The 25,116-nt window shown below is 40.5% G+C and overlaps 1 protein-coding gene across 1 annotated transcript; it reads right to left on the minus strand.

Annotated features, from left to right (window-relative positions):
• Positions 1–781: 781 nt before the first annotated feature.
• Positions 782–24,600, minus strand: LOC120551128 (liprin-alpha-3-like). Its single transcript, XM_039788316.1, has 31 exons — positions 24,349–24,600; positions 19,517–20,297; positions 16,844–16,945; positions 16,260–16,424; positions 14,450–14,524; positions 14,278–14,337; positions 13,925–14,053; positions 12,497–12,589; positions 12,160–12,212; positions 10,220–10,313; positions 9,919–10,053; positions 9,615–9,698; positions 9,372–9,503; positions 9,176–9,282; positions 8,408–8,579; positions 8,122–8,312; positions 7,740–7,983; positions 7,497–7,636; positions 7,234–7,382; positions 7,002–7,098; positions 6,629–6,710; positions 5,643–5,843; positions 5,445–5,507; positions 4,943–4,969; positions 3,698–3,873; positions 3,480–3,577; positions 3,202–3,377; positions 2,952–3,020; positions 2,325–2,487; positions 965–1,027; positions 782–842 (listed from the first exon to the last, which is right to left on the minus strand). Exons 2-30 carry the CDS (start codon positions 19,850–19,852, stop codon positions 981–983), a joined length of 3,660 nt encoding a protein of 1,219 aa, XP_039644250.1. The 5' UTR covers positions 19,853–20,297; positions 24,349–24,600; the 3' UTR covers positions 782–842; positions 965–980.
• Between the last annotated feature and the right edge of the window lie 516 nt (positions 24,601–25,116).

Here is a 25,116-nt window from a genome sequence, read left to right on the forward strand (position 1 = left end):
ACACACACATACAGTACATACTGTACATACATACATACATACATACATACATACATTAGCAGTTATCATAAAAAATGATACAAATAAAATACACACATTTTACAAAGTCCTGACCCAAGCTTTCACATCTTTAGATGATTGATATCATGACGTTCACTCTAAAATGGTTGATTTTGGCATGCATATTAACACAAATGCTTAACTCTTTTTTCCCCACTTTGAATAGGATTTTGTCATAAAGCACTTTGCTAATTGTCTCATTGTCTGTCCTATTCACATTTGTGCATCTCATGTCTGTTATGGCTTAAGAACATACATTTCGTTTCCTCGGTGTACACTCATATTCTTCCTTTGAACCTCCCTGTCCCCAAACTCTACTGTATTGTGATGTTACTAGCCAGAATATGTTCTATATCATAGTAAGATCACCTGAAAGGATGAGTGTTCTCTTGATCTGAACAGGAATGCAGGTTCCAATTTTAAAAACTATAAATTCATTGTGTCAATACTGCCATCTCACACTCAAAAACAGAAGATGTATTCACGATAGGCAATGGACACTTTCTACAGGCCACTTTCTACAGAATCAAACAGCATCATGCCACAACTATGGATCAAGATGGGGTGAGAGAGAGAGAGAGAGAGAAAGAGAGAGAGAGAGAGATGGATAAACAGATATTCACTCATTTTCTCATCTTTTCAGAAATCATTCACTCAGTGTCTTGATTCTTCAAGACATCTTGCTCAAATGATGTTGGTCATCTTCTAGTGTCCATTTTTCCATAGGTTTTTTTCTTCAAAAATGTGTTTTTTTCCCCTTGGGCTAGGATAGAGGTGGGGTTCTACAAAATGGAAAAAACACACAACCGTGAAAGCTCCTGCTGAGATGAGACGTTTGATTTGGCGTTCACACAAGCTATTTTTAGCTACAGATACAATCGTCAGTGAGGTTGCTTTTTCTCACCTGGTGTGCTTATCTTTTAGCAGGAATATGTTCTCACGGAGCCTGACTCTCCTCTCGGACCTACTGGCAGAGAAGAAGGGAATTAGTAAATGAAACTATGAGACAAACAGACCTAAATCAGTGCAGTGGTTCATACTGAAACACACAAAATAAAACTGTGTTTAGTAGGTTTTCTGTTCGGATTTTAAAGGAACAAACAGAGGATTCAAAAAGCCACTAACTTGAAAACTGAATCAAAATCAATTAACTGTGGTTTTGATTCTAGATATTTGCCATTAATCCAAGGGGCTTCTTTAGTTCTTACTATTGTGGGGAATAGTGTTGGTATTTGCTTCTGAAAGGCCAAATATAAATAATGCTCCTCTACATTTGGACCTGAAAAATTTGAAATCCTGGGGGGAGAGAGAACTGTTGTTCAGTGGGCATGGGAAAATATGTAAAAATGTTCCTGTATTTCCTTATATCTAATGTGTAATGAGTGTTTCAACATCAAAACATAACATTGCTGAAAGACAAAAAATAGCTCCAAATCCACACTATCCCTTTCACAATACTGATGTTTGTGTGCTGTTTCTGTTTAGGGTTTAATTTTTTTTAACACTGTTTGTGGATCCGATATGGTTGGAACGTCTGATGCTGGAGCATCATACAATTCACCGACAAGAACGTCTTCAAAAATGTCTGCTGTCAACTCTTACCAGACTATGATAACACAACCAGAACATGTTTATGTTGATAATTTACATATCACAATTTTTTAAGCTCTAAATGCTGGATTCAAGTACTGAGTGAAACTACTATAGCAGCCTGGAAGAAAGGAAGTGAAAAACACATTCTTTGAAAAATGGTTATTGGAAGGTAAATGACCTAACCCTATAAGGTTGGTTGATAAGTGCGAGTGTGAGTCACCACTGGAGCGACTCCCATTCTCTTTTTTGTTCTTTTGGTCTCATTTTATTACTACGTCACAATATCAGCTCTTAAACTCATCAAACGCTTTTGACCTTGGCTTTGGAGACCTCTGACCAATCAAATGGCTGCCAAATCTCCATATTTCAATGACCACCTTAGTCACTATTTTCACCTGTGTGAAGTGTAAATAAACAAATAAAATCGGCCTATAGCAACACAAATGTACATGCAGTGTCATCTTCTGCTGTGTTTCTGTATATCATATTTTACTTTAGGTAAATTTGACTTAGTTTGTGAGTATAAACAGTATCATTGGTTTAACATTTCTGCATTAATGCACGCTGCTTTTTTCTTAAATGTTTAAACAGGAAGAAACCCCTGTGTAATGCCTGATCCAGGCAGTGCTGCTTTCATGTTCATTCAGCCGCTGTGAGCTGCGTCTCCTCACCTTCGCTCTGAACTTTTCTCAGGGTGACGGAGGGGGTCGAGATGGCGGAGGCACGGAAGTTGGCAGGTAATGTTTCCGAGGAGTCAGAGGTCACGCCACGGAGGTCCTTCTCTCGGAACATCTTCCTCCATGATGGTGACCGTGTAAATGTTTTTGTGCCGTCCTGTAGAGACAATGAAATAACACCAGTGATTAAAAATAACAGCAAGGATATCTATTTCAGGGTCTTATTCATTATGCATTAGTGCGGTTTAACAAAGTAGTATTTGACAAAGCAGGTTTTGTTGTGACAATATACAACAGTTGCACAGTTTTTAGTCCTACAAGCTGTAACTAAGCAATTAGGGTTGGTGTAAACACAGCTGAAGCACTCTGGCATGCCAACAATTTGCCAGCAGTGTTACATGCACTGATGCCATAAAGGCTCTCTTTAAAAGGAAGAGAAATAGTTCAGTCTGCTATTTTACCACTCTAGGAAATTATCCTGTAATGACACATGTTAAACAAAGGGCAAACATTGAAAGGTTTGGATGGTTACAAACCGGTTACAATCAACACACATGCCTGTCTCCTGGTAGGAGTGATTATTTTGATTGATTTTTTTACTGACAGTCGGCTTAGTCCTACCTCATCTGGCCTCCTCTCTGTTCCCATGGAGATGAGACCATTGTACTCCTTCTCTAGGAGCTGCCTCGCCTGCGAAAGACAGACAAACATAGTTTTAAGATCATAATTAAGATAATTTAAGAGTTAAAGATTAGGATTATTTTGGCATTAGGCAAACAGAAGGTGTGGCAATGAGAATTTCTGACAACAGTTGTGAGATAAGTGCTCTGTGTCTACAAGTTGACGATAAAGGTGGTGTGCTGTGGAGTACCTGTGTGTTTTGATTGGGTATCTGGAGGAGGAGGGCCAAGTCAGTGTAGTCAAAGGTGTCATCTAGCGCCAGGAGGGCCCCGTGCACCCCGCTTTCTAAAAGGTTGTCGGCAAATTCTTTCAGACCGATAGCCTGCACCCAACACATCACTCGCTCATTGGACCACACCATTACATCTGTGGAGAAGGACACAAAAAGGCAGTTATCACCAGTTCACTATAGACCAATAAGTTCTGTAAGTGCTCTGATATCATGTTCGAAGAGAAGACAGGCCTCACCTAGGTTATGGTGTTGACTCTCATCCCTCCTCCTCTCCAGCTCCTTCCTATCATAGTTCAAGCGCTTCAAGCACATGATACCATAGTGAAGACTCACCCTGTAAGTGAGAAAGACACATTGCTCTAATTGTTACAGAAGCTGGCAGGTATACACGCCTAAAAAGAGGGTGCAAAGAAGAAGTAGAGAGGTAATTTGTATGAAAGGATGACTTTCACACCTGTGGAAACTGTCCACCATCTTCAGCTGGCCCCTCAGTTCTTTCTTGGTGAGGTGATCAAGCATTCGGGCATCCACCAGTGACTCCATGAAGTAGGAGCGGTACTGGGGCAGACCCAGGCTGGGCAGCCATTCGTTTCCCACCCACTCGTGGTTCATGTCTCCATAGGCCAGGATCTGGAGGATGGAGTTGAGGTGGGGATGAGTAGAGTCAAGAAAACACCAAGTCTTCAGCTGTCTCTCCTTACTGTATACACTGCAGGCAGCAAGCAATCAGGCAATAGATCCCTCAGTTGTGCCAAATGAGGTGTCACAGGTAACAGGAAACATGGGAATTCAGGGATGTCCATGATTTCTATATTGAGTTCAGTAAGAGTTAGACTAGAATTTTGAGTCATGATAGATTGGTATCTCTTTCTAAAATGCACCCTTTACTTTGCTTTATGAGCTGTCACTAATGACTTTATTAATTTATCATTAATAAATAATTTACTAATGCTATACAGATTAGTGGTAAACCTTTACTAAGAACAACTTTTGCCAGGTTGTGGAAAATCCTCCTTCAGCCTGACACAGTTTTTCTCATTTTAGCTAGGTTTTTAATTTTAAGTAGGTTTGAAGACACAGCTTTATATTGACTGTTTAACCACTTACCAACTGGAAAAGGGCTTTAGCGTATCTGGACCGGAAATACATATTATTAAGAACTTCACTTTAAATTTACATTGACCACTTACGTGGAGTCAATTTTAGGGACTTCCTGGTGCATTAAAGTGGTTTAGCTAAAAAGAGGATAATTTTCCACTGACTGGTGACTCTAAAGTTGCTATAAAGCAACTTTTGGGTTAGCATTTCCAATTTAATACTAAGGTTTTGCGGGAACACAATGTTACTGCTGAAGAAGTCTTATAAGTCTTATAATTCAAATTTTGGTAATTTTCGCTCAGTTGTCCCATCTGGTTTTCATTATATCTCAAACCATCTGATGAAGGACAGTTTTACCTTTAACTGACAGAAAACAGGTTCAGCTGAAGTGTGCAACCCTTGGCTCTTCATAATTAATAGTTTACATGAGTCACACACGAGTTGCCAGTTTGCATCAGTGTAAGGAAAATAAATAAATAGTGTTCAGTACTCAATAAGTTATGTTTGAGGTTAAAAACTATTAAATCTTTATATTTGTATGTTAAGCCTTAAATTAATACAGCACATTGTGATGATCACTTGTATACTGCCAAAAACTCACCTGGTCCCAGCTGAACTCCTTCTGCTCCTTGTGTTTTAGGCAGAGAAGAAACGCAAGAGAAAAGGGACAGAGAGTTGCAAAGAGAGGGAAAGATCACCAGGGGGTGAGGGAGTGTGTTTGTGTGTGTTTGTGTGTGTGTTATGGTGAATCAAAGTCAGGACAGAATGGAGAAGAAGAGAGGGAAGGCAAAGGGAGGAAAAGTTTTGTTAGTGAGTGAGAATTAGTTGGAAAAACACTACATCAAAACAGATTTCGAGGGAATAGTAAGGGGAAGGTGTAGCCAAACATGCCTAATCAGAGACAAAGAAAAAGAAAAAAACTTATCAATGTGAGACCTTTGGTCATATAAACAATTCATTATATTACATGCCTAAATACAGAAAATACTGTAAAAGTGTTTGTATCAGAACTGTCTGAGACCAAGATCTATAAACATAAAATAAATCAATATGCTAAAATATTGAATTCTCTTTAGATTTGATATGAAATGTAATATTCTTACTGGCTTGGTAGCAGCAGTGAGAGACTCCATCTCGGCATGTGTCATCCAAATATTACTGGTTGACTGTAATGAGAGTAAACAAATGCAACATCAGTCTTCTTCCTCGACATGGGTGTGTGGATTGGTTAATGTCCTAGCTGTGTGAACACGTGACTTATGTTTAGAGTCATCTCATGCTTTCTTTTTACTGAGCCTTACAGAGCGGGTGCTTGCAGGTGCAGACGGACTAGTGAGGGAGACCATTTCCTGGATGGCTAGGCGGAGTTTGAGGCGGTGTAGAGGGTTGCTGATGCCGATCTCCCTCTGGATCTCTGTGTCCGACAGATTAGCCATAATGGCGCCGCTCTTCACGTTGGCACGGCACGCTGCCACATACCATGCTGGCATCCCTACCCACAGCTGGAAGAACAGAGAGAAGATTGTAAACGCCAACACTTGGAATGATGATACTCGAGACAAAAATGTTTAAGTGTCACTTTTGTATTTGTTGCATACAGACTGTGTAGCCCTAACACGACCCTATTATTATTATTATTATTATTATTATTAAAAGTAACCCCAACCCCTTAGATTTATCCTAATGAGGACACTGAAAATATTTATATGTATATATATATATATATATATATATATATATATATATATATATATTTATTTATTTATACACCACCGGTCAAAAGTTTGGGGTCACGTAGAAATTTCCATTCCACTCCATTACAGACAGAATACCAACTGAGATCAGGTGCATTGTTTTTTTAATCAGGGCAGCAGTTTTCAGATTACATTATGTGCTTAGATAATTGCAACAGGGTTGTCGACTGTTGTAGAAAGAAGTGGTTGATCTTTAATGCAATATCTACATTGCCCATTATCAGCAACCATTCATCCAATGTTCCAAAGGCACATTATGTTTACTAATCTGATATCATTTTAAAAGGCTAACTGAGAAAACATTGGAGAACCCTTTTGCAATTATGTAAGCACATAATCTGAAAACTGCTGCCCTGGTTAAAAAAAACAATGCAACTGATCTCAGCTGGTATTCTGTCTATAATGGAGTGGAATGAAAATGTCTAAGTGACCCCAAACTTTTGACCGGTAATGTGTAATATATATATATATATATATATATATATATATATATATATATATAAACTCATTAGTGACAGGGTGTCATGAGGTACCTCAAGCCATGTAACAACAGTCGGGCCATCCCATGAGGCGAAAGGCAGACCCTGACGACAGGCTTCCTCTAACAGGTCATGCCTGGCAAGGAGAATGGAAAATAGACATTTAGCAAAGATACATTTCAATCACTTTACCACTGTCTCCTTTATAAATAGAAAATCACACTGAACTTGAGATGTTAAATTCCATGATATTTGCACTTTGCAGCACCACAAGGGTATATCTTATTAAATGATTGGCACCAGGGAAAACATGCCCAGGTCTGGTTAGTGGTTAGTGTCATTCTCTACCAACCAGCACCTGACTACAGGAGGGTTAAAAAAATGTGTGAATAACGTGAGAAGCGCGTGGAAAGATGAAGGATCTCACTTCTTTTTGCTGCGGCGGTCTTTTTCAACTGTTCCCGTCCCAAGTTTAGCCAGGCCTAAGGGGTCAGCTGAACCCAGGTCATCAGAGGGTGTGGAGGCTGGAAGGGTCAAAGGTTAATAAAAAAAAAAATTATTTTATGTATTAGCATCAATGATGATGATTCTCTTACTGTAAACAGATATATTTGTCAGTTGGATAAAAAATGGTGTTAGTTTCCAATCTGTTCACAGACCCAGTGAGGCAGATTCCCGCCCAGGTGCACCGATCCTCCCCTTTTCCTTTTTGCCAAAGAGACGACCGATAGATGACTTAATGCTTTTCTTTTTGCTGGCTTTGTGGAGGGAATCCTGGCTAGCAGTGGTGGAACCGTCAGCAGAGAGACTAAGGACAGAGAAAGGAAAAACAGGAAGTGACATCAACACAGACAATAAACGTATCTGAGGGCTAGCTTATTAGCCAAATAAAGTATTTATGAGTAAACCTTAATGACAGTACCTGCGAAATTCACGGAGGTCATCGAGGCCTGCCCCGGGGTGAGTGTGTGTCATTCGGTCCAATCGTAGGGCTCGAGGGACAGGAGGAGGGGTGGAGTCAATCAGGGCAAGTGCTCTGCATTCTTCACCATCTTTGCTATTCTGCAGGGTGGAAAGAGTTGGGTGAATTTACAGTGTCTTCTTAAATTCTCCTCATTTAAAGCACATTTGTAGCTTAGGCTATATCACAACTTCAACACAGTACCTGTCTGTCAGTCTCCCTGGCAGGGGAATGTGGCAGGCGGGGGGTGGAATGTCCAGAACTGGGTGGTGAGGGAGACGCCAATGTGGAGGAGGTGATTGAGGGAGTCATGTAACCCCTGCCAACGCTGTCCCGTCCTCCCAGCGAGGAGGCTGGAAGAGGTGGGGCATCAAGGGCCACGCTGCTGACTCTGCTCTCAATCTCTTCTGCCCTCAGCTCTGTGCTCTCCTTTTCCTCCTGAATCAGCCTGAGAGGAGATGATAGGAGTCATGTTTTTAGAAAGCACACATATTTTTGAATGTAAGCTAAAATATTGGTTGCTCAAATGGCATTAGGATCTCAAATTAGTCTCATAAAAGGCAAACTGAATAGACATAAAACTCACTTTATCTCTTTATTGATGGCCTCCAGTTGCTCCTGTAGCATGATGGCTAAAGTCTGTACATCTGTCTGTCCGCTGGGAGAGAGCAGCTCCGATCCAAACAGAGTCTCCCTGTCGTCCTCGTCGTCAGAGCAGCCTCCCTCCCCACCCTCAAACCCGTGACCGAGCATAGTGCCGCTGTCCCACTCTCCATACTGGAAAAAGGGAAAAACGCAGAAAAATGATCATCCTAATAACAAATTATATCATCATTATCATCATCATTATTGTCTTAGTGTGAGATCAATACCTTGTTACTATCGTCTCTAGGTGGCCCCCACCGGCCTCGGTGTGTGCGCCTGACCACCACCCCACTAGAGGAGTTGCTGTAGCCGGACGGGAGTGAGCCCCCACCCTGGGGGTACCGCAGCTCCGAGGAGCTCCCTGGAAGAGATCGTCGAAAAAGGGTGGAGGGAAGTGAGCTCACGCTGCCCGCCCTATGTTGAGAAAGAAATGCATTAAAAGAGTTATATCCATATGAATAAAGAATATATATGTCATTTGCATACTTGTTGGCCAAAACAACACCCTCTAGGTACAGTAGGAATAATTTTAGTGGAAGTACATTACAACTAAACAAGCGAGTAAACACATATGTGTGCTCAGAAAGGGCTGTGTACATATTGTATCCCTTGGGAGACTTTGTTTTTATTCGGGCATTTACAAAATGTAGGACATATTTTATAAATAAATTTTATTAAATTTTTATGGGGGGTTCCACAAAAAAAAAAAAGGGGGGCGCCCCCCGCGCCCCCCGCCCCCCGCGGGCTGTGGGCCCCCCCCCCCCCCAGCCCCCCCCCCCCTAAAGCACAGAGGAAACAACCCAATGAAGAAATATTTGTTAAACATCACGTCTCTTGTTTGTTGGGATGAGTGGAATTCTTGGGAAGATTTTGATATTTAAGAATTAAAGGTCAACATCCTTAACAAAAGTGTAGACGAGAATATTCTGCAAAAACAGTGCTGTTGAAAGTTGGATCATGCACCAGATGATAAATCCCCTTGACCTCTCACACACAGAACACGAGAATAAACTGATAACACTGCTGAAAAAGTGAATACCTTATTAGCTATAAGATCATCCTGGATTTTCTTCATATTGGACAGTTCCTCTGAAAGAGCATTCTAGCAGAGCAGAAGAAGGAATAAACACTTTTTCTTATTTTCCTTTATATCACAAAATATTCTGCGCCACTAATTAGTCTTCTCGTTACCTTCTCCTCTAGTGCCGCCATCCTCTCTTTGAGGTGGAGCTGCAGTCTCTCATTGGACTCAGACAGAAGCTTGTCCACTGTATCTGAGAGGCGTTTGTTGTGTTCGTCATTCATCTTCTCCCTCTGCCTCGCCTAAAATGAAACAGCCATAAGAGAGGTGCTCAAGATAGAAAAAAAGTGGAAAACAAACTTCAAATTTGCTTAAAATAGGAAATGTAGCCAAGCAGAAAAATAAGATTTTACCCTCTGCAGCTCTTGGTTCTTCTCCTCGAGTTGAGCTTCCATTTGCCGTAGTCGCTCCTCAAAGTTTCCATGCCGCTCCTCCGCCTAAATTAGAGTAAACTTAATTTTCAGATTCTCCTACAAGCCTGAATCTGAGGCACATGATTATCTGATTCTTTGATCAACTGATAGAATCTATGAAAGCATACATACAGTGTTAACGCAACTATAAAACAACCAAACCTTTAAATGTAACTACCAGAACTGGCAGGTTGTCTGGTCAGTCGGGTATAGCTTAGAAGGTATTGCGTCTGACTCAAAGTACCTTGTTGAGAGCAGCAACCCTTTGGGCAAGCTGGGCCTCGATCTCAGGCAGTGTCTCTGCCCTCTGTAGGGTCTGCTGCAGCTTCTGCTTGGCTTCATCTAGACGTTCCTGTAGCTGTCTGTTCTTCTCTTCACTCTGGAAACACAGACAAAAACGTGCAGTATGTGTGCTTGAATATCAGTTCAAAAATGAGTCTTGCACCTAATATAATTGTCAGAGATAATGGCACTCGCATACAAGATACATTTTTACATTTTTACTGACTGTAGTTGGATACTGTATTATTTGAGCCATTTCTTACCTGTCTGTGCAGTGATTCCTTGCTGGCCAGCTCATTTTCCAGCTTGTCTTTGATATCATGGAGAGAAGTCGCCTCCCTCTGGGCGCTGAGGTACCTGCATTTAACACCAATACACCAATGATTAGAGCTGAAGTTCTCGGCCAACATAACATGATATTTGTGATTATATGCAAAGGTGTAATTTCCACTGGCAATTGATCCATTCCAAGTACCACCACATCACGTCCTCTTACTGTCAAACTGCCAAAATCCAGATGGAGAGGCACTGAGTTGATCAAAAGTGTTAAAATGCTCATCTGAGTTGCCTTAATTTATTACTGTATCAGTGTTGTAATGTAACGGAGTACAAATACTTCGTTACTGTACTTAAGTAGAAATTTCACGTATCTGTACTTTACTTCGCTATTTAAATTGATGTCAATTTTCACTTTTACTCCACTACATTTCCTAGATAAAAATGTATACTTTTACTCCGTTATATTTCCACTAAGCATCTTCGTTACTCGTTACTAAAAATTAAATTAGAAGAAATGTGTGTGACTGCAATGAAGGAGGTTTGGCGAATCACAGCTCCTAGATTGCATTATGCACGCTCGCGCGCTCGTACATCTATTTCAGCTTGTTTGTTGCTAAAGGAGGAGGAGGACGCATCACTGAAAGCGCTACGGAAGCACGAGCACCTACTGGAGGACCTCCCGTTATCGTAGATGACCACCCCGACGATAGTGGTGAACTCTGTGAACAGGGTAGTGGTGAAGATAACATCATACACCCGTGGCCGTATTTGCAAGAAATGTTTCTGTACATTGATGTCAGCTCTAAAAATCTGCTGTTTGTTCTTTGAACTTAAGAAAAGTCTGAGAACAGAATGTGATTTTGATTTGATGAGTGAGATTAAGAAGATATGGGAACCCTGAATATGCTTTATGCTTTACTATAAGAAAGCCACAATAAAGTTCACAATAAAAGTTCTAACCGCTTGCTTTAAAAAAAAAAACTTTTACTTTTCCTTCAAATACTTAAGTACATTAAATATCAGAAAATTACTTTTGATACTTAAGTACAGTATATATCAGATACTTTAAGACTTTTACTTATGTAATATTCAAAAAGGTAATTTTCACTTCTACCAAAGTCTTTTTCTAGTACGCTACTTGTACTTTTACTCAAGTATTGCTTTCTAGTACTTTATACAACACTGTACTGTATGCTCACAGCATTTAGGTTTTGAAAACATTAGCAAGTGAATTGCAGACTTTTTTTGCCCCTTTGCAACATAGAAGCTGCCCGACCCTTCTTGGTGGAGGTTGTTGGGGGTGTATGCAGCTTGTGAGTAAGCCTCCAGACTCTAGTCACGGCAGACTCCTCTGCATTTTCGGATAAAAAAATAATATAGCTGTTTTTATTTACAGTTAATTCTTCTAAAAAGACGCTCAAACAGATCATCATATAAGGATAATGCAGTAAAAAACGGTGCTCTTGTAGTAGAGATAGACATAATCCCATTATCCACATTATTATTTATTGACCTAACATTATTTATTGAGATTATGTATTGAATATTCATTGAAATTTATTATTTAACATTATTTATTGACTTTATATGTTCATTGCCGACATTGGAAGTAGTTAGAATTTAGAATTGTTGTATATTTTCAAAGGAAAAGTACCTTTGGGCCATTATATTTTGCATCAGTTAATATAATAATAAAAACAAACTGTGTGCCACTGTGTGCCACTTTCCCTCCCCGAATGTAATGCAAATGTTCTTATGTAAAACATCCTTAGGCTGTATAAAGAGGTGTCAGGACACCTTTGCAACACATTTTCAGCCGACAGGTTAAACATATGGTCCTTCTGCTATGTTCTTTACAGCTGATGTATTAAACTCTGATCCCTAATAGATATAGAATAGATTCCTCAAACACAGCAAAGGTTACCTGCGTTCTAGTGTTGTAATCCTTTCCTCCATGTCCTCCCTTTGGCAAAGGGCCTAGAGGAAGCAAAAATGTATCATGAAAAAAGATGATGTGCAGATAAGGATTTCATGATATACATGAGATAACACTTCCTATTACAGATTTATGTCATAACTAATGGCAAGAGTAACAGGAGGAGAACATTCTCTTACATAATATCCATCTCAATACCCTTTCAAAATAATGCATATTAGTACTTCTCCAACATATGCCCATTGTGTTCAAATATACATGGAGTCCCGGGAATCGTAGGGAGCTCAGGGTCTTGGCCGAGAAGAGACAGATTGGCCCTACATACCTCTTTCACTTCCCTTTGGAGCTTCTGATTGGCCTCCTCCGACTTCGTCACCTCCCTCCTGGCGGCCGCAAGCTGTTCCTCTATTTCCCCAACCTGACGTGACACCGCAAAGGGACACAAGATGACACAGATTGAACCTACGTGAGTCAGTGTTAACTGCCACAGCACCAAGTGTAAGTAGACACTACAAGTGATTCATTACACATGTCTGTATGCTGAGAGTCTGACGCATTAAACACAACACGCAGTAAACTACAGATAGAATGTGCTTCTCTTCAGTTTTCTCTTAAATCCTTTCATCCTGTGACTAGACAGCCCAAGTTAGGTATCTTCACCTAAATACTAAAACCCATTACACATGTCTGACAGTGATTGGACAGTGGTACATAAAGTATGTCTATGATCAAAATTCAAATGTCGTTTTATTGTACACTATACAGTATAATTGTGGCTTTTCGAAGCAACTGCAATAGTCTAACTGGCCACAAGAGGGAAGAGGGAGACCAGTAGACATACCGAACATAGATCCCCTCCTTAGGATACACCTATATCTTTGGCTCTTCTTACTGGAGTACACTAATGGAATTTATTATAAAAGTAAGTGTTCATTACATCAACTTAATTAATAAAACAAATGCAGTTACAGTACAAATGTGCACATACACTTGTATTTCTATACTTGTGGAGACCCTTATTGACTTGATCTAGTCTTCAGTTCTCACCAAACCCTCACCTTATAGTTTGACATTTTGGTAAATGCGCTTATTTGCTTTATGCTGAGATTTATATGAGAAGATCAATACCACTCTCATGTCCATACAGTAAATATGAAGCTGCAGCCAGCAGCCAGTTAGTTAAACTTAGCATGAAGACTGGAAACAGGGGGACACAGCTAGCCTGGCTCTGAACAAAAGCCAAAGTATAATTAGACGTTGTGGATCCCAAAATGTTGAACTACTCCTTTAACAATTGGCATTTTCTGACTACAGCAAAGATGATGATCTAAAGTCAATTTGTGAATTTGTTTTACTGTATCTCAGTGTTGTTGGTACAAAGTGAAAAATCCATTAAGCTTACATGATTACAAACACAGCATTTATTGAAGTGATGAGGTTAAAGCCCTGTCAACTGGACAGGTGTTACCCAGCAAACTATTTCTCAATTGCAAAGTATGAGAACGCTTCCTATCAGAGTAAATGCACTGTTGTGCACTGAGTAGATGCGCTGTCAGTGTTTTATTACACTCCATCACACAGATGGATTTAATAACTATATATTAACTAGAACATTTCAGCTTAGATTTCAAATTTAACCCTGATACCGCATGCAAACACTGAAATATCCATTTAAAGAATTGAAGATGTCCCCACTTTGCACAAATGTCATATTTGTCCTCACCATGACAGATAAACAGAAACACACACTTACTTGCCGGCACATGAGGGCCAACCTCTCCCTCAGCTGGGAGAGTTCAGCTCTCTGCCGCTCTATCTCTCCTTCTCGCTGTCTCTCCAGCTCGCTATCTTCTAGGCCAGTGGAGGGACCATTGGGTAGTCGCTGGAATGATGACAATATAGAAAAACAAAATGAGAGTGATGAAGAAACCAGTTAATCAGATGAGGTTGTAGCTGAAATAAATGACATGTAGATGAGGTAAGACCTAGAGTTAAAATCACACTGACACACCATGGTACCCAAATATCTACTTTTCTACAGACGTTCTGGATGTTAACACATACACAAAAACAACTGGAACCAACATGCATAAAACCCTCCCTTACATCTTTCCCGCCGTCCACCCCTTGTTGACGTCTTTTAATTTGGTCTCTTAAAGAGATTACCTGGAAAGAGGGAGACAAAATGGACACACAGACAATATAAATAAACGTTCTTTGTACACACCAAGCTAAAGCATCCTTAAGACACAAAAAAATCATTCGCATTGGACTTTACCTCTTGAGAAGATGCTGCAAGTTGGTCCTCTAACACAGACACCCTCTCGAGGGCCACACGGAGCCTCTCTCGAACCTGTGGGGTATGCAATGACCATCATGGCGTTTACAAATTAGGATTCAAGCTGCATTTGTATTGCTTAAAAGGATTTGGTCTTTCACTTTCCTAAAGTAACTACATCTTCTTGACCTTTCTGATAAGCTCGATAGAAAGAGCAAGTTACAAGGCGATAGAGCCAATCAAACAGTTCATAAGAGGCCAAAACAATGACATCACTACAGAAGTTTTTGACAAAAGGTGCAACAGGTATTTCTGTGCACTGCAATGCCATTCAAGACCCCCACACCAGTGGCAACTTCTTCAGTAAGAGTAAAAAAATAATGTGGGAGGAACATTTTAGAGCAGCACATGATCATATGAATGCTCAGAGCAAGAATAGCAAATGAGATGCAAGGATGTACCCTTTATGAGAAAGCAACTACTGCATCTTGTGAGCTAAATTATCCTATTCTGATACTATCATTTATTTATACTATATATTATTACTTCACCATGAGTAACTAGTAACTATAAGTATCAAATAAATGTAGTTGATTAAAAAGTACAATATTTGAAATATATTAAATGTAATGGTGTAGAAATAGGCTATAAAGTAGCATTAAAGGTCCCATGACATGGTGCTCTTTGGATGCTTTTATATAGACCTTAGTGGTACACTAATACTGTATCTGAAGTCTCTTTCCCGAAATTCAGCCTTGGTGCAGAATTACAGCCACTAGAGCCAGTCCCACAATGAGCTTTCCTTAGTATGTGCCATTTCTGTGTCTGTAGCTATTGAGGAGGGGGGGGGGGCAAAGCAGAGAAAGGGGAGGTAAGATTCCAGATCGGCCCATCTGAGCTTTTATTTTCTCAAAGGCAAAGCAGGATACCCAGGGCTCAGTTTACACCTATGCCATTTCTAGCCACTGGGGGACCATAGGCAGGCTGGGGGAACGCATATTAATGTTAAAAAACTCATAAAGTAACATTTTCATGCCATGGGACCTTTAAGTAAGTAAGTAAGTAAATAGGTTATTGGGTAAACTAGGCTATGTCAATATTGAACTTAAGTGGCCTACAGCACTTGAGTAAATGCACAAATACATAGTCCAGCCCTGCTAATACGCTAACAGGCTACAGACTCATTTGGAGCTCTCTTACATTTAATAATATTTCTAAGTCAAAATAAATTTTATCAATAGCTTTTTCTTAAACCTGCAATATCCAAATTTTTTTGGCAACTTTGGGGCAGCGGGAACAAGAAAAGAAACAACACAATACTGACATGCTGTATCACCTTATAAGCTAATATAGCTAACATGTTAGCAAACAGCCTATTTATACATCCAGCAGATACAGAGCAACATTAGCATGAATTTAACATTTTGTTTCTGGTCAACTGATGAATGTAAGTCCAATATTCACTCTCCTTTTGGCTCTTTTTTTGGTCTTTACCAAGTCCTTAGGGAAATATCTGGCTCTTTAGCTGTTAAATGCTCCACTATGTTCACCAGCTAGCTCCTAATTTGTCTGTCTGCCATTTGGTGATAGGTCAGCTAACTTAGCATAGAGTCAGTTTTTAGCGCTTTTTCACTGAGAGCAGCTGCCTGTGCCCGAAAACATTAAATCTGTTGTTAATACAAACATATTGATCATAACTACTTTAAGTTTGTGTGTCAGAAGTAAAAGTAAGGATTTTCAAAATTTCACTTTCAGCAGTTTGATAAATGCAGGCCTTTTCTACAATACAAAAGACAACAGTTTGACCCACCTTCTCATCCAAAGCCTTGTGGTGCTCAAACAGAGACTTGAGGGCCTTAAGGACCTCCACCTCACTGGAGACCCCTGCCGGGGACTGAGCTTGTCTTTTCACCACCGTCATCCTAAGACTGCGCTCATGGCGAGACACCAGGCACTCCAGGTGTTCCAGCAACAACTAAAGTGTGAGTGAGTGGGTTGAAGGGGAAAGAGACAGGGAGGTGGCAGAAGAATGCAAAGAGGTGAACGGAGAGAGGTAAGTAAGGGAGTTTGAAGTACAGGGATGGAGACATGGAAGGTTCAGAGAAGATGCAGAGGAGTGAAGGGTTTTAAGAGTGACAATGAGATGGAATTAGGTGGAGAGAAGAGCACCAGGTAGCAGAAAGGAACATGGAGTGAGTGGGAGAGATAAGGAGCAGATACAGACCCAAAAAGGAGCCACAAAGAGAAAATGTGGAGGAGAAAGAGGAAGAGAAGGAGGAAAATGACCCAGAAGCAAATGAAAGAGTGTCACACCCACACACCCACAATAGGTGAGGAAGATAACACAGAGGCTGTTACAGTGCTAATAAGCAAAATGGCCGCTAAACATCTTACACGTGTGTTGTTTCTCTCCGCCTTGAGCTCAGCAATCTCCTCCTCCCTCTCCAGAAGCTGCTCCCGGCAAACGTTCAGCTCTTTAGTCAACACAGCAAACTCCTGTGGAACAACAAGCTGCGTTCAGGGGCAAAGAAAACAAACTGTTTAAATGTATGGTTTTAATAGTTTAATGGAAATGGTCTCTGCTCAGCCGCTTGAGCTGCGATAAGAGTTTAAGGAACTAATAATAATTCAAGCCAGACAAATCTAGCGACTCTGAAAATGAAATAGAGTTGGCTGCTCGCAGCACATATAACTGGACACATAGCACTAAAAACCATAACCAAAGCCCTCCAGAAACACAGTGTGGAACACCTGAGACCAGGAATGTAGCAAGACATACATGATGTAAACCTTCATAACAATCATGTAAATCACTGACACAGTTCCTACCACCTCTCTCTCTCTCTCTCTCTCTCTCTCTCTCTCTCTCTCTCGCTCATCCTCCTCTGTGAACTTGCATTCATGGATGGATTACATCACACTGTTACACAATGGCTCCGCACTGGGATGCACAAGAAAGACCCCCAAATACACAGCGTCGATAGTCATTTACAACACCGCTGGGAATACATTTGCAACTCCTGCATAATGCTTAAAACGGAGTGCAAACAGGAGAGCGTATCTTACATGATTTTCCTAAACAAAAAGAATCCATGGTCAGTGATTCCTTTATGTCTCCATAAAACACCTTCAAATCCTTCATCTTATAATTGCTGTTCATCAGAGTGAAAATGATGTGCAGATGTTTACAGTCAGGATTACCTGCTTTGAGATTCAAAAACAGTTGAAAGTAGACACATGAAATTGATCTGTTTGCGTGAAGGATGGAGGAGAAAAAAGACAGAAAGAGGTCTATACAGATGGTGACACAGTGGGTCCATTGGCTCTTGGCCTTATGGGATTGTTTCTTGTTTGGATAGGGGTCAGCTTCTCAGTTGGCTTACCTTGTTTACTTATTGTTTCTTTTTTATTTCATCTCAGTCTATCTATATAGGCCTCTATTAATTTCAATGAATCTGCAGCCCTGCTCTATAATGTACTGAGTTGTAACAAATTTTCAATGCTTTTGACTGGTATGTGTTATCTTCAAATTGATAACGATTTGCAAGTTTTGTACACAATATCATAAACACCTGTTCATTCAACTGCAATTCAGTAATGTAGCCATTTGACAAATACTAACATTATAGAGTTTATAATGTTTAATTGTTTGTTGAAATAGCATCTGAGTGATATTTAGGGCTGAAACTAATGATTAGAATGTCAAACATTAGTCAAAGTCTAAGTTAACAGCTTCAAATGACTTGTTTTGTTGGAACCAACACTCCAAAAGCACAAAGATATTTTACTATCTTTCTTTCTACTATATTTTACTATTATTTACTATCGCATAAGACAAGAAAATGCAGCAAATACACGCAACTCAAAAGCTAGAACTGTGGAATGTGTTGTGTTTTTGCTTGAAAATAACTTCAAAAATAGTTGCTGACAATTTTTCTGTCAACCATCTTGTTGATTAATCAACTAGTTGTTTTAGCTCCAGACGTGATAATGAAATGTTAGTCGGGGTGTTGTTTTGTCATTATCTTGTAAATTTGTACCAATATTTCAGGAGAAATTGGAGAGCAACATACTAAATTGTATTGTACTTGATTTCACAGGTTTTTTAAAGAGTGTATCCACTTCTTGTAACAAGAAAACAACACGTGGTAATGATTGGTTATATGATATGATATTGAGAGTAGCTCTGCTGACTCAACATGCTCCATGTTCAGTGCAAGTTTGAAATGATCTAGTCATTTTCTGTCTCCTTTCACATTTTAATCAAAATTAGATCTTAAAACTCAGTAAAAAATACATTTCTGACTTGAAATAATGACAATATCTCTTGATATTGTTTTAATGGATCAGTCGAATCTAAGACGACATTTATGAAAAAGCGCAAAATGTGCACAAGGAATCTGAGTGAACTGTATTTGGTCAATTTGTGCTGACACATTTCAAACATTTTAGAAGCTGACGAAAATATAAAGGGACCTCACATATAGCGCTGACAAGACAGTAAAATGTGACAGCAAACTATACATACTGTAAACACAGTTTGCACAAACAGAGTTTGGGATGTGTCAATTTGTCAGTGTGACAATCAAGTATTCATTTAACTTAAGTTGAATCCATTAACATATTAGCTTCCAGCATCACTAATCATCCACTAGCAACATGACCAACAAACATAACAAGACCTGATTACACAACAAGAGGAAAATTGCAGATGCAACTTAGACTAAACAGCCAGAAGATGATAGGAACATGAACCCTCTGAATTACTAGAAACAACATTAGTGAGGAAAACTCTGAAGATGCAGAGGGGGAAGTATTTAACATCCACTTTCTCTGCATGAATTGTCACTGCAAAGGATTACTCTCTCATGAGCTCGATTCACCATGAAAAACACACTCGTACATAACTAGACACTGATAGCACAGAGGATAAACAATGTTACCTCACACGGTGGAGTGTTCAACGTACTTCTATCAGCCAAAACACAGACTTTCACTTCCAAACAAGGCTGATTCCTCACACATTCCTTACACATATGCACAGATTGTAAATACACGCAGTTGTACCTGTGGCAGAGCGATTGACAACTGCCTCTGAAGTGACTCCTTTTCGTGGCCGAGCTCGCGGAGGCGGAGCTGAGCCGTTCCCAGGCAATCCTGTGTCTCCCTCAGGTTCTCCAGCAGCCTCTCCCTCTCTGTCAGCATGTTGACCATTAACGACTCCAGGTTCCCCGTGCTGCCTCCTTCGTCTCCTCCGCTTCTGGCCTCCCTCCCACTGAAGCCTGCACCTCCGATCACACCTCCGGTTCCTCCGACTCCTGCCCCGGCAGGTGAGGAAGGGCCCCCACCAGTCCCACTTCGCCCATCCTCAGAAATGGTGGGCATCACCTCGCACATCATCATGAGATTGTGGCGTGTGTGTCAAGTTTATTAAGAAAACTAAATGGGGATTGTGCATGCAAAATGTCTGTGCCTTTTTATAAGATTGTACTAAATGTTTGATGTACAAAATATAAATCTTTACATCTTCAGTTTTCCAAAAATATCATTCCTTTGGTCTGCATATTTTTCTGTTTATTGCCTTTATGTTTTTTCTCTGTACGTCTTTGCTCACTTGTCTTCCCATAAAGTCCCAACCTGCATGGTATGTGATCAGAATGCTCATGTGTTCCTGTGTGTTACATATGCAAGAGGAAGGAGTATCTACGGGTAAGCCATTCTGTGGGTGGCTGGGATTGGCGGAGGGTGAGGAAGGGAAGGGGTTATGGGGAAATAAGGGATAAAAGAGGGCTGATGCTCCTAAATTGTGTCCACGAGGCAGAGCTCCTCACAGCACCAGGGGCTAGAGCTGAAAAAAAGAGCAGGCATGGCATTAGATCCCCCTCAGTAAACTTCACTATAACAAATGAGAAAGGATATTGCAAGAGTGAGCTGGTACTTTGAGAGTGGCTGAGAGTCATCAGACAACTGATGGTTTGCAATTAGCATTTCTGACAAAATAAAGAATATGTTGACTTAGTACATACTAATGTGACGACAACTCCAATAAATTCTGAATTCTGAATCTATGCTTATACATCCACTGTGAACCTCTAGAATCTCAGGTTACATTGAATGAAATAAAAGATTTGAGTAGCATAGAGAGAGAAAAAGGAAACTATTACAGTTCAATGTATATGCCGCATGACATTCTGTGTTAAAGAATATACACTCTCAGTTTACAATTTGCTTTCTTGCTGAGAGTTAGCAAGAAATCAAGACCACTTTTGTGTCTGTCCGTTAAATATAAGACCAAAGGTAAACAAAATGTGCCTATCATCACCTGTTTAATCCGTTTTTGTTATTTTTTTCAGTTTTAATGCTAAAATAATCTAATCCACAGCTGGCTGTAGCTTTACAGTATGTTTAACGGACATATATGAAAGTAGTATTGATCTTCTCATCTAAGTTATGGCAAGAAAGTGAAAAAGCATACTTCCCAAAATGATAAACTGTTGCTCTAAGGCATCAGTCACTGTGATCTCGGTCAGATCAGAGTGACTTTAGCACCACTGAAAATGTTAAAATGCTAATCTTAATAATTAAAGCAAGATCATATTTTAAATTTGTTCTCATTCTCAGTTTTTCTAACAAACTAAGTGTGTGACTGTGATTCAAATATATTGTATGATATTAAGCTTCCTTAAATTAGTTTTGTTGTAAATTGCATGCATATTATAACCTACATTTCTAACTTGATAAGGCCTCTGTCGCATGCTGCAAACTGTGGGCCAAAACGGTATGGATTCAGGCAATCAGCATTATTATAGTGCATCATGTCCCTCTCTTCTTTCCTACCATATTCTTCAATGTCTAGTCTACAATACTCAGGGGCTTGCACTGGCCTTTATACTTTTAAGTGGTGTGGACTGATTTAGTGCCCCATACAGGCTTCTGTACATCAGTGAGACTGGGAAGTGCAATACAAAATGTCTTTGTCCTACCAAAATTATCCATTTTGTGAATCAAACTTAGTTAGCACACAGGCCTCAGCAGCAGTGAAAACAGGTCTTGCCATTGGTCTTATTATTAATATATGGACGTCCAGAACCAAAATGGGGACTGCTTGCTGGTAATTGGAGGCCTGATACAGCTCTAAATTAGCTCATCATGCTGGTGAGCTGGCTAGAGTACTTGGCAAGCTCATTGTATGTCCCACTAAAAAAACGTCCTTCCTTCCCCGCTCCCCTAATGGATAATCACTGATGCAAGAATGAACTGGCATTGACTGGATTTCCTTAAAATATAGTTTAAGAGTTCCGATTTAAGGAATGCTTCCAACTGCCACACTAAAGGCTCTGCCACACTGTAAATGCCTACAGTACTGCATCATCATATGTCAGAGTTTAACCCAGATGCAGCATTCAAATTAGCGATAACCTGCTAATATTTAGCCTACTTTTACAAAGACCAAAGACACTTATCTGGATCTATAACTTTTTATATGGAAAAATACATTTGTGGAGGGACACAACTGCCGATGGCACTACTGCCCTGAATGGATGACTCTAAACGTGTCACTTTTTTGCCTCTTTAAAAAAGGGTTGATCAAACTATGCCAAGTACCTCTGATGCTTGTTCAGGCTTTTTACTGAGGGTTGTTGTTGTAGAACAAAGACTACAACAGCTTCTGACAGCTACTTTTTTTATCCAAACTACCCAAAATATCCTCCTGAAATGAATTTGAGATAGACCTTGAAACACCTGAAATACCTCTCCTGCTAAAGTACAGGGTGGCCTGCAAGAAAAACTTTCAACAACTCATCTTGGGATAATTACTCATCGTCATTACCGGCAGCTCTTCATTAACTCAGCAGGGGCAACAGAAAACAAGGTAAAGTAATTACAGCAGACTGTTGTACAGTAATAGTTCACTGTATTCTGTGCTAGAAAAACAGAAGCATTCATTTGTGTCCTGATTCAGTACAGGCAAAACATAACTGTGCAGCCTGCAGTTTTGACTGAAGTGTCAGCTGTGAGGTCACTGGGTCTAATGCATCAAAATGACACTAGTTATCATGCCATAACATTGCAGCTTTATGAGAATTATTGAGACCTTTCCTCCTCATTCTTCCTGCCATAGAAATCAGTGAAATGAGCATAGGGACTGGCAGAGAGGCAGCTTGAAAACAACAGGCAGGTGATAACATGTTTCTACAATGTAGAGCTACTGTAGATCTACATTATCAAGCAGCTGCATTATATTCATTGGTGTAATGGGTAAGCTTGTGTCACAGTGTCACCACACTGGAGTGTGTGTGTGTGTGTGTGTGTGTGTGTGTGTGTTTAGTGTCTGTGTGTGTGCACATGTGGGTGTTTTCATATTATGATTGCCCTCATTACCATCATCACCATCATCATCCTACACAGTCACACTAAATCCTGCTTATATAGCTGCCTACCCTGGAGAAGACAGACTGCCTTTACAGTATTTGCTTGCTACATAACCAATTAGGACAAGGCCCCCAATTAGGCTGAGTATCATGTTACTAAATATTCTCTGCCTCCGAAAAATGGGAAAAGGGAAAATGCCATAGCCTTGTGTTTGTTTGTAAGAGAGAGAGCAGACACTGGGGCGGGGAGATGGGTTTGCAGGCTCCCAGAGCCGCCGACAATTAGAAATAAAGAAAGAGGGTCTCTGCGATCGGTTTTTACATCCTGTTACACGTTAAAGCACCTTCCCAGCGAAAGAATGCTTGCATGCCGGATGCATACTTTGCATTTCAATAAAAAAGCAGAGCACATAGCGACCCCCCCCCCCCGCCATGAAACGCATAATTGGAATCGATAAGTGATTGTCGGCAACTGGGCAGAGGGAATGAAAGCACCAGGATCGGGACTAACGCGCTTTTATTTGCGCTGGCATCCACACTGCACACTGGGCTAATGGGGAAATGACGAGGCTCTCCAGATGGCAGGTCTGTGCTATGGCTACCTCCATTTCTGTATGTATGGAGGAAAGACCATTCGATGCTAGGCGCACGAGCGCGCACGAGCACGCACGCGCATATATCTACATTCTTATAGTGAAAAAGCTTAGTAGGCTAGTGGAGCTCTATATTTGCTCTTCTATTGGTTAAAATGCATTCGAGCGAACAGGAGGAAGATGAATCTCTTCTTTAGAGATCGACTGAGACTGTGGAAAGCATCACGTCAGGAGGATGGCCCAAAAATGCACATCGCACATTTTCAGTAATGGGCCTGCCCTCTCCAGACATTATAGAATTATAAGCAAGTCCATACACCCAGTGACAGCAGTGAGACGAGCTAGGAGGGTTGACTACAAAGCTCCCAACGGCAAAGCGCTTATAGCCATGATTAATTACAAGCAACACATAGTAGGCCAATATACAGTGGTATCGTATTTCTCTCTCTCTCTCTCTCTCTCTCTCTCTCTCTCTCTCTCTTCAATCTTTTTCTCTCTCTCTTTTTAGCAATCACCTCACCTAACTGTATGCAAACGGGAGCGAGCAAGTGCGCCCTAAATAAATCGTGCTGTGCCAACACACCTGTCAATGCCTGACACTGACATAGGCGCCGAGCGTTGCATAGTCTCTCTAATATTTGCCTATTTGCCTCTATTCATATAGTACCCCCTCCCTCCCCTTTCTCTCTCTCTCTCTCTCTCTCTCTCTCTCTCTCTCTCTCTCTCTCTCTCTCTCTCACACACACACACACACACAAATACATATAGGCTACACCCCCCAATCCTTCACAACACAATGTTAGGTATCACACACACAAGCATTTATCATTACATTAGTGCATGCATATTTCTCTTCCGCGTCTTCCAATGGGTATTATTCTCCCTCATAATGGAAACTGGGTTGCAATGGGGCGGTGTGAAGTTGCATCCTTACCACAGTCATCGCGGGGAGCCTGTATTGTCCATGTTTGATGTTAAATATTCCTTAGGTCCATCACCGCGGATCGTGCCTCGGTGTCCGTGCCCCTCATCCAAAACCGGAGTAAACCTTTCTGTAGCTATGTGCTTTTTTCTTTTTTTTCTTTCTCTCTTTTTCCACATGTAAACGGCGAGGAGGGGGCACGCGGAGAGAGACGATACGCCACCTTACCACAGACTCCCCCTCTGTCGGATTGGAAGGTAATGGGTCTTAAAGAAACATTCTCTCAGCATTCTCCGCATCTCTGTGATTTACGCGCGCGCCACGCACTCACGCGCACTCGCAGGCCAATCAAACACCTGATTATTTATACAGCGTGTATGCATATTAGAGACAAACTAACTGACAGACATTTTACTTGCAACTAGTCCATGTTGCCTTTGTAGATGCACCTTGAGCTAGAATTCACTCATTTAATAGAAATATAGCATATAAGATAAACATTCAAATTATTTTGTACATCATAAAGCAGTATTTCTGCAGTGTACTCCTGCAAAAGAAAGCTGTAGAGCTTTGTAGGCCCAACTTCAGACCATGAGAAAAACCTCATGTGGGAATTAGTATCTAATTTTCTGATTCATTCTGTACACAAATATGTCAATAATCAAACTTTATTAGCAATTCTTTTATGGAAGTTGTCCCATAAGTCACCGTTTTTGAGGGTCATATTTTCCCAAATTCTACAGCATGCAGTTCAAGATATGAATACTGTATGTTATAAAA

The sequence above is a fragment of the Perca fluviatilis genome, chromosome 21 (assembly GCF_010015445.1).
Source record: "Perca fluviatilis chromosome 21, GENO_Pfluv_1.0, whole genome shotgun sequence".
Classification (NCBI taxonomy): Eukaryota; Metazoa; Chordata; class Actinopteri; order Perciformes; family Percidae; genus Perca; species Perca fluviatilis.

Excerpts from the sequence above, each read along its gene's own strand:
- LOC120551128 (XM_039788316.1), bottom strand. The coding sequence starts at position 19,852 with ATGATGATGTGCGAGGTGATGCCCACCATTTCTGAGGATGGGCGAAGT. Across the intron at positions 9,699-9,918 it reads GGGTTGCTGCTCTCAACAAG|GCGGAGGAGCGGCATGGAAA; the intron begins GTACTTTGAGTC and ends ACTCTAATTTAG. Across the intron at positions 9,283-9,371 it reads TGGCGGCACTAGAGGAGAAG|AATGCTCTTTCAGAGGAACT; the intron begins GTAACGAGAAGA and ends CTGCTCTGCTAG.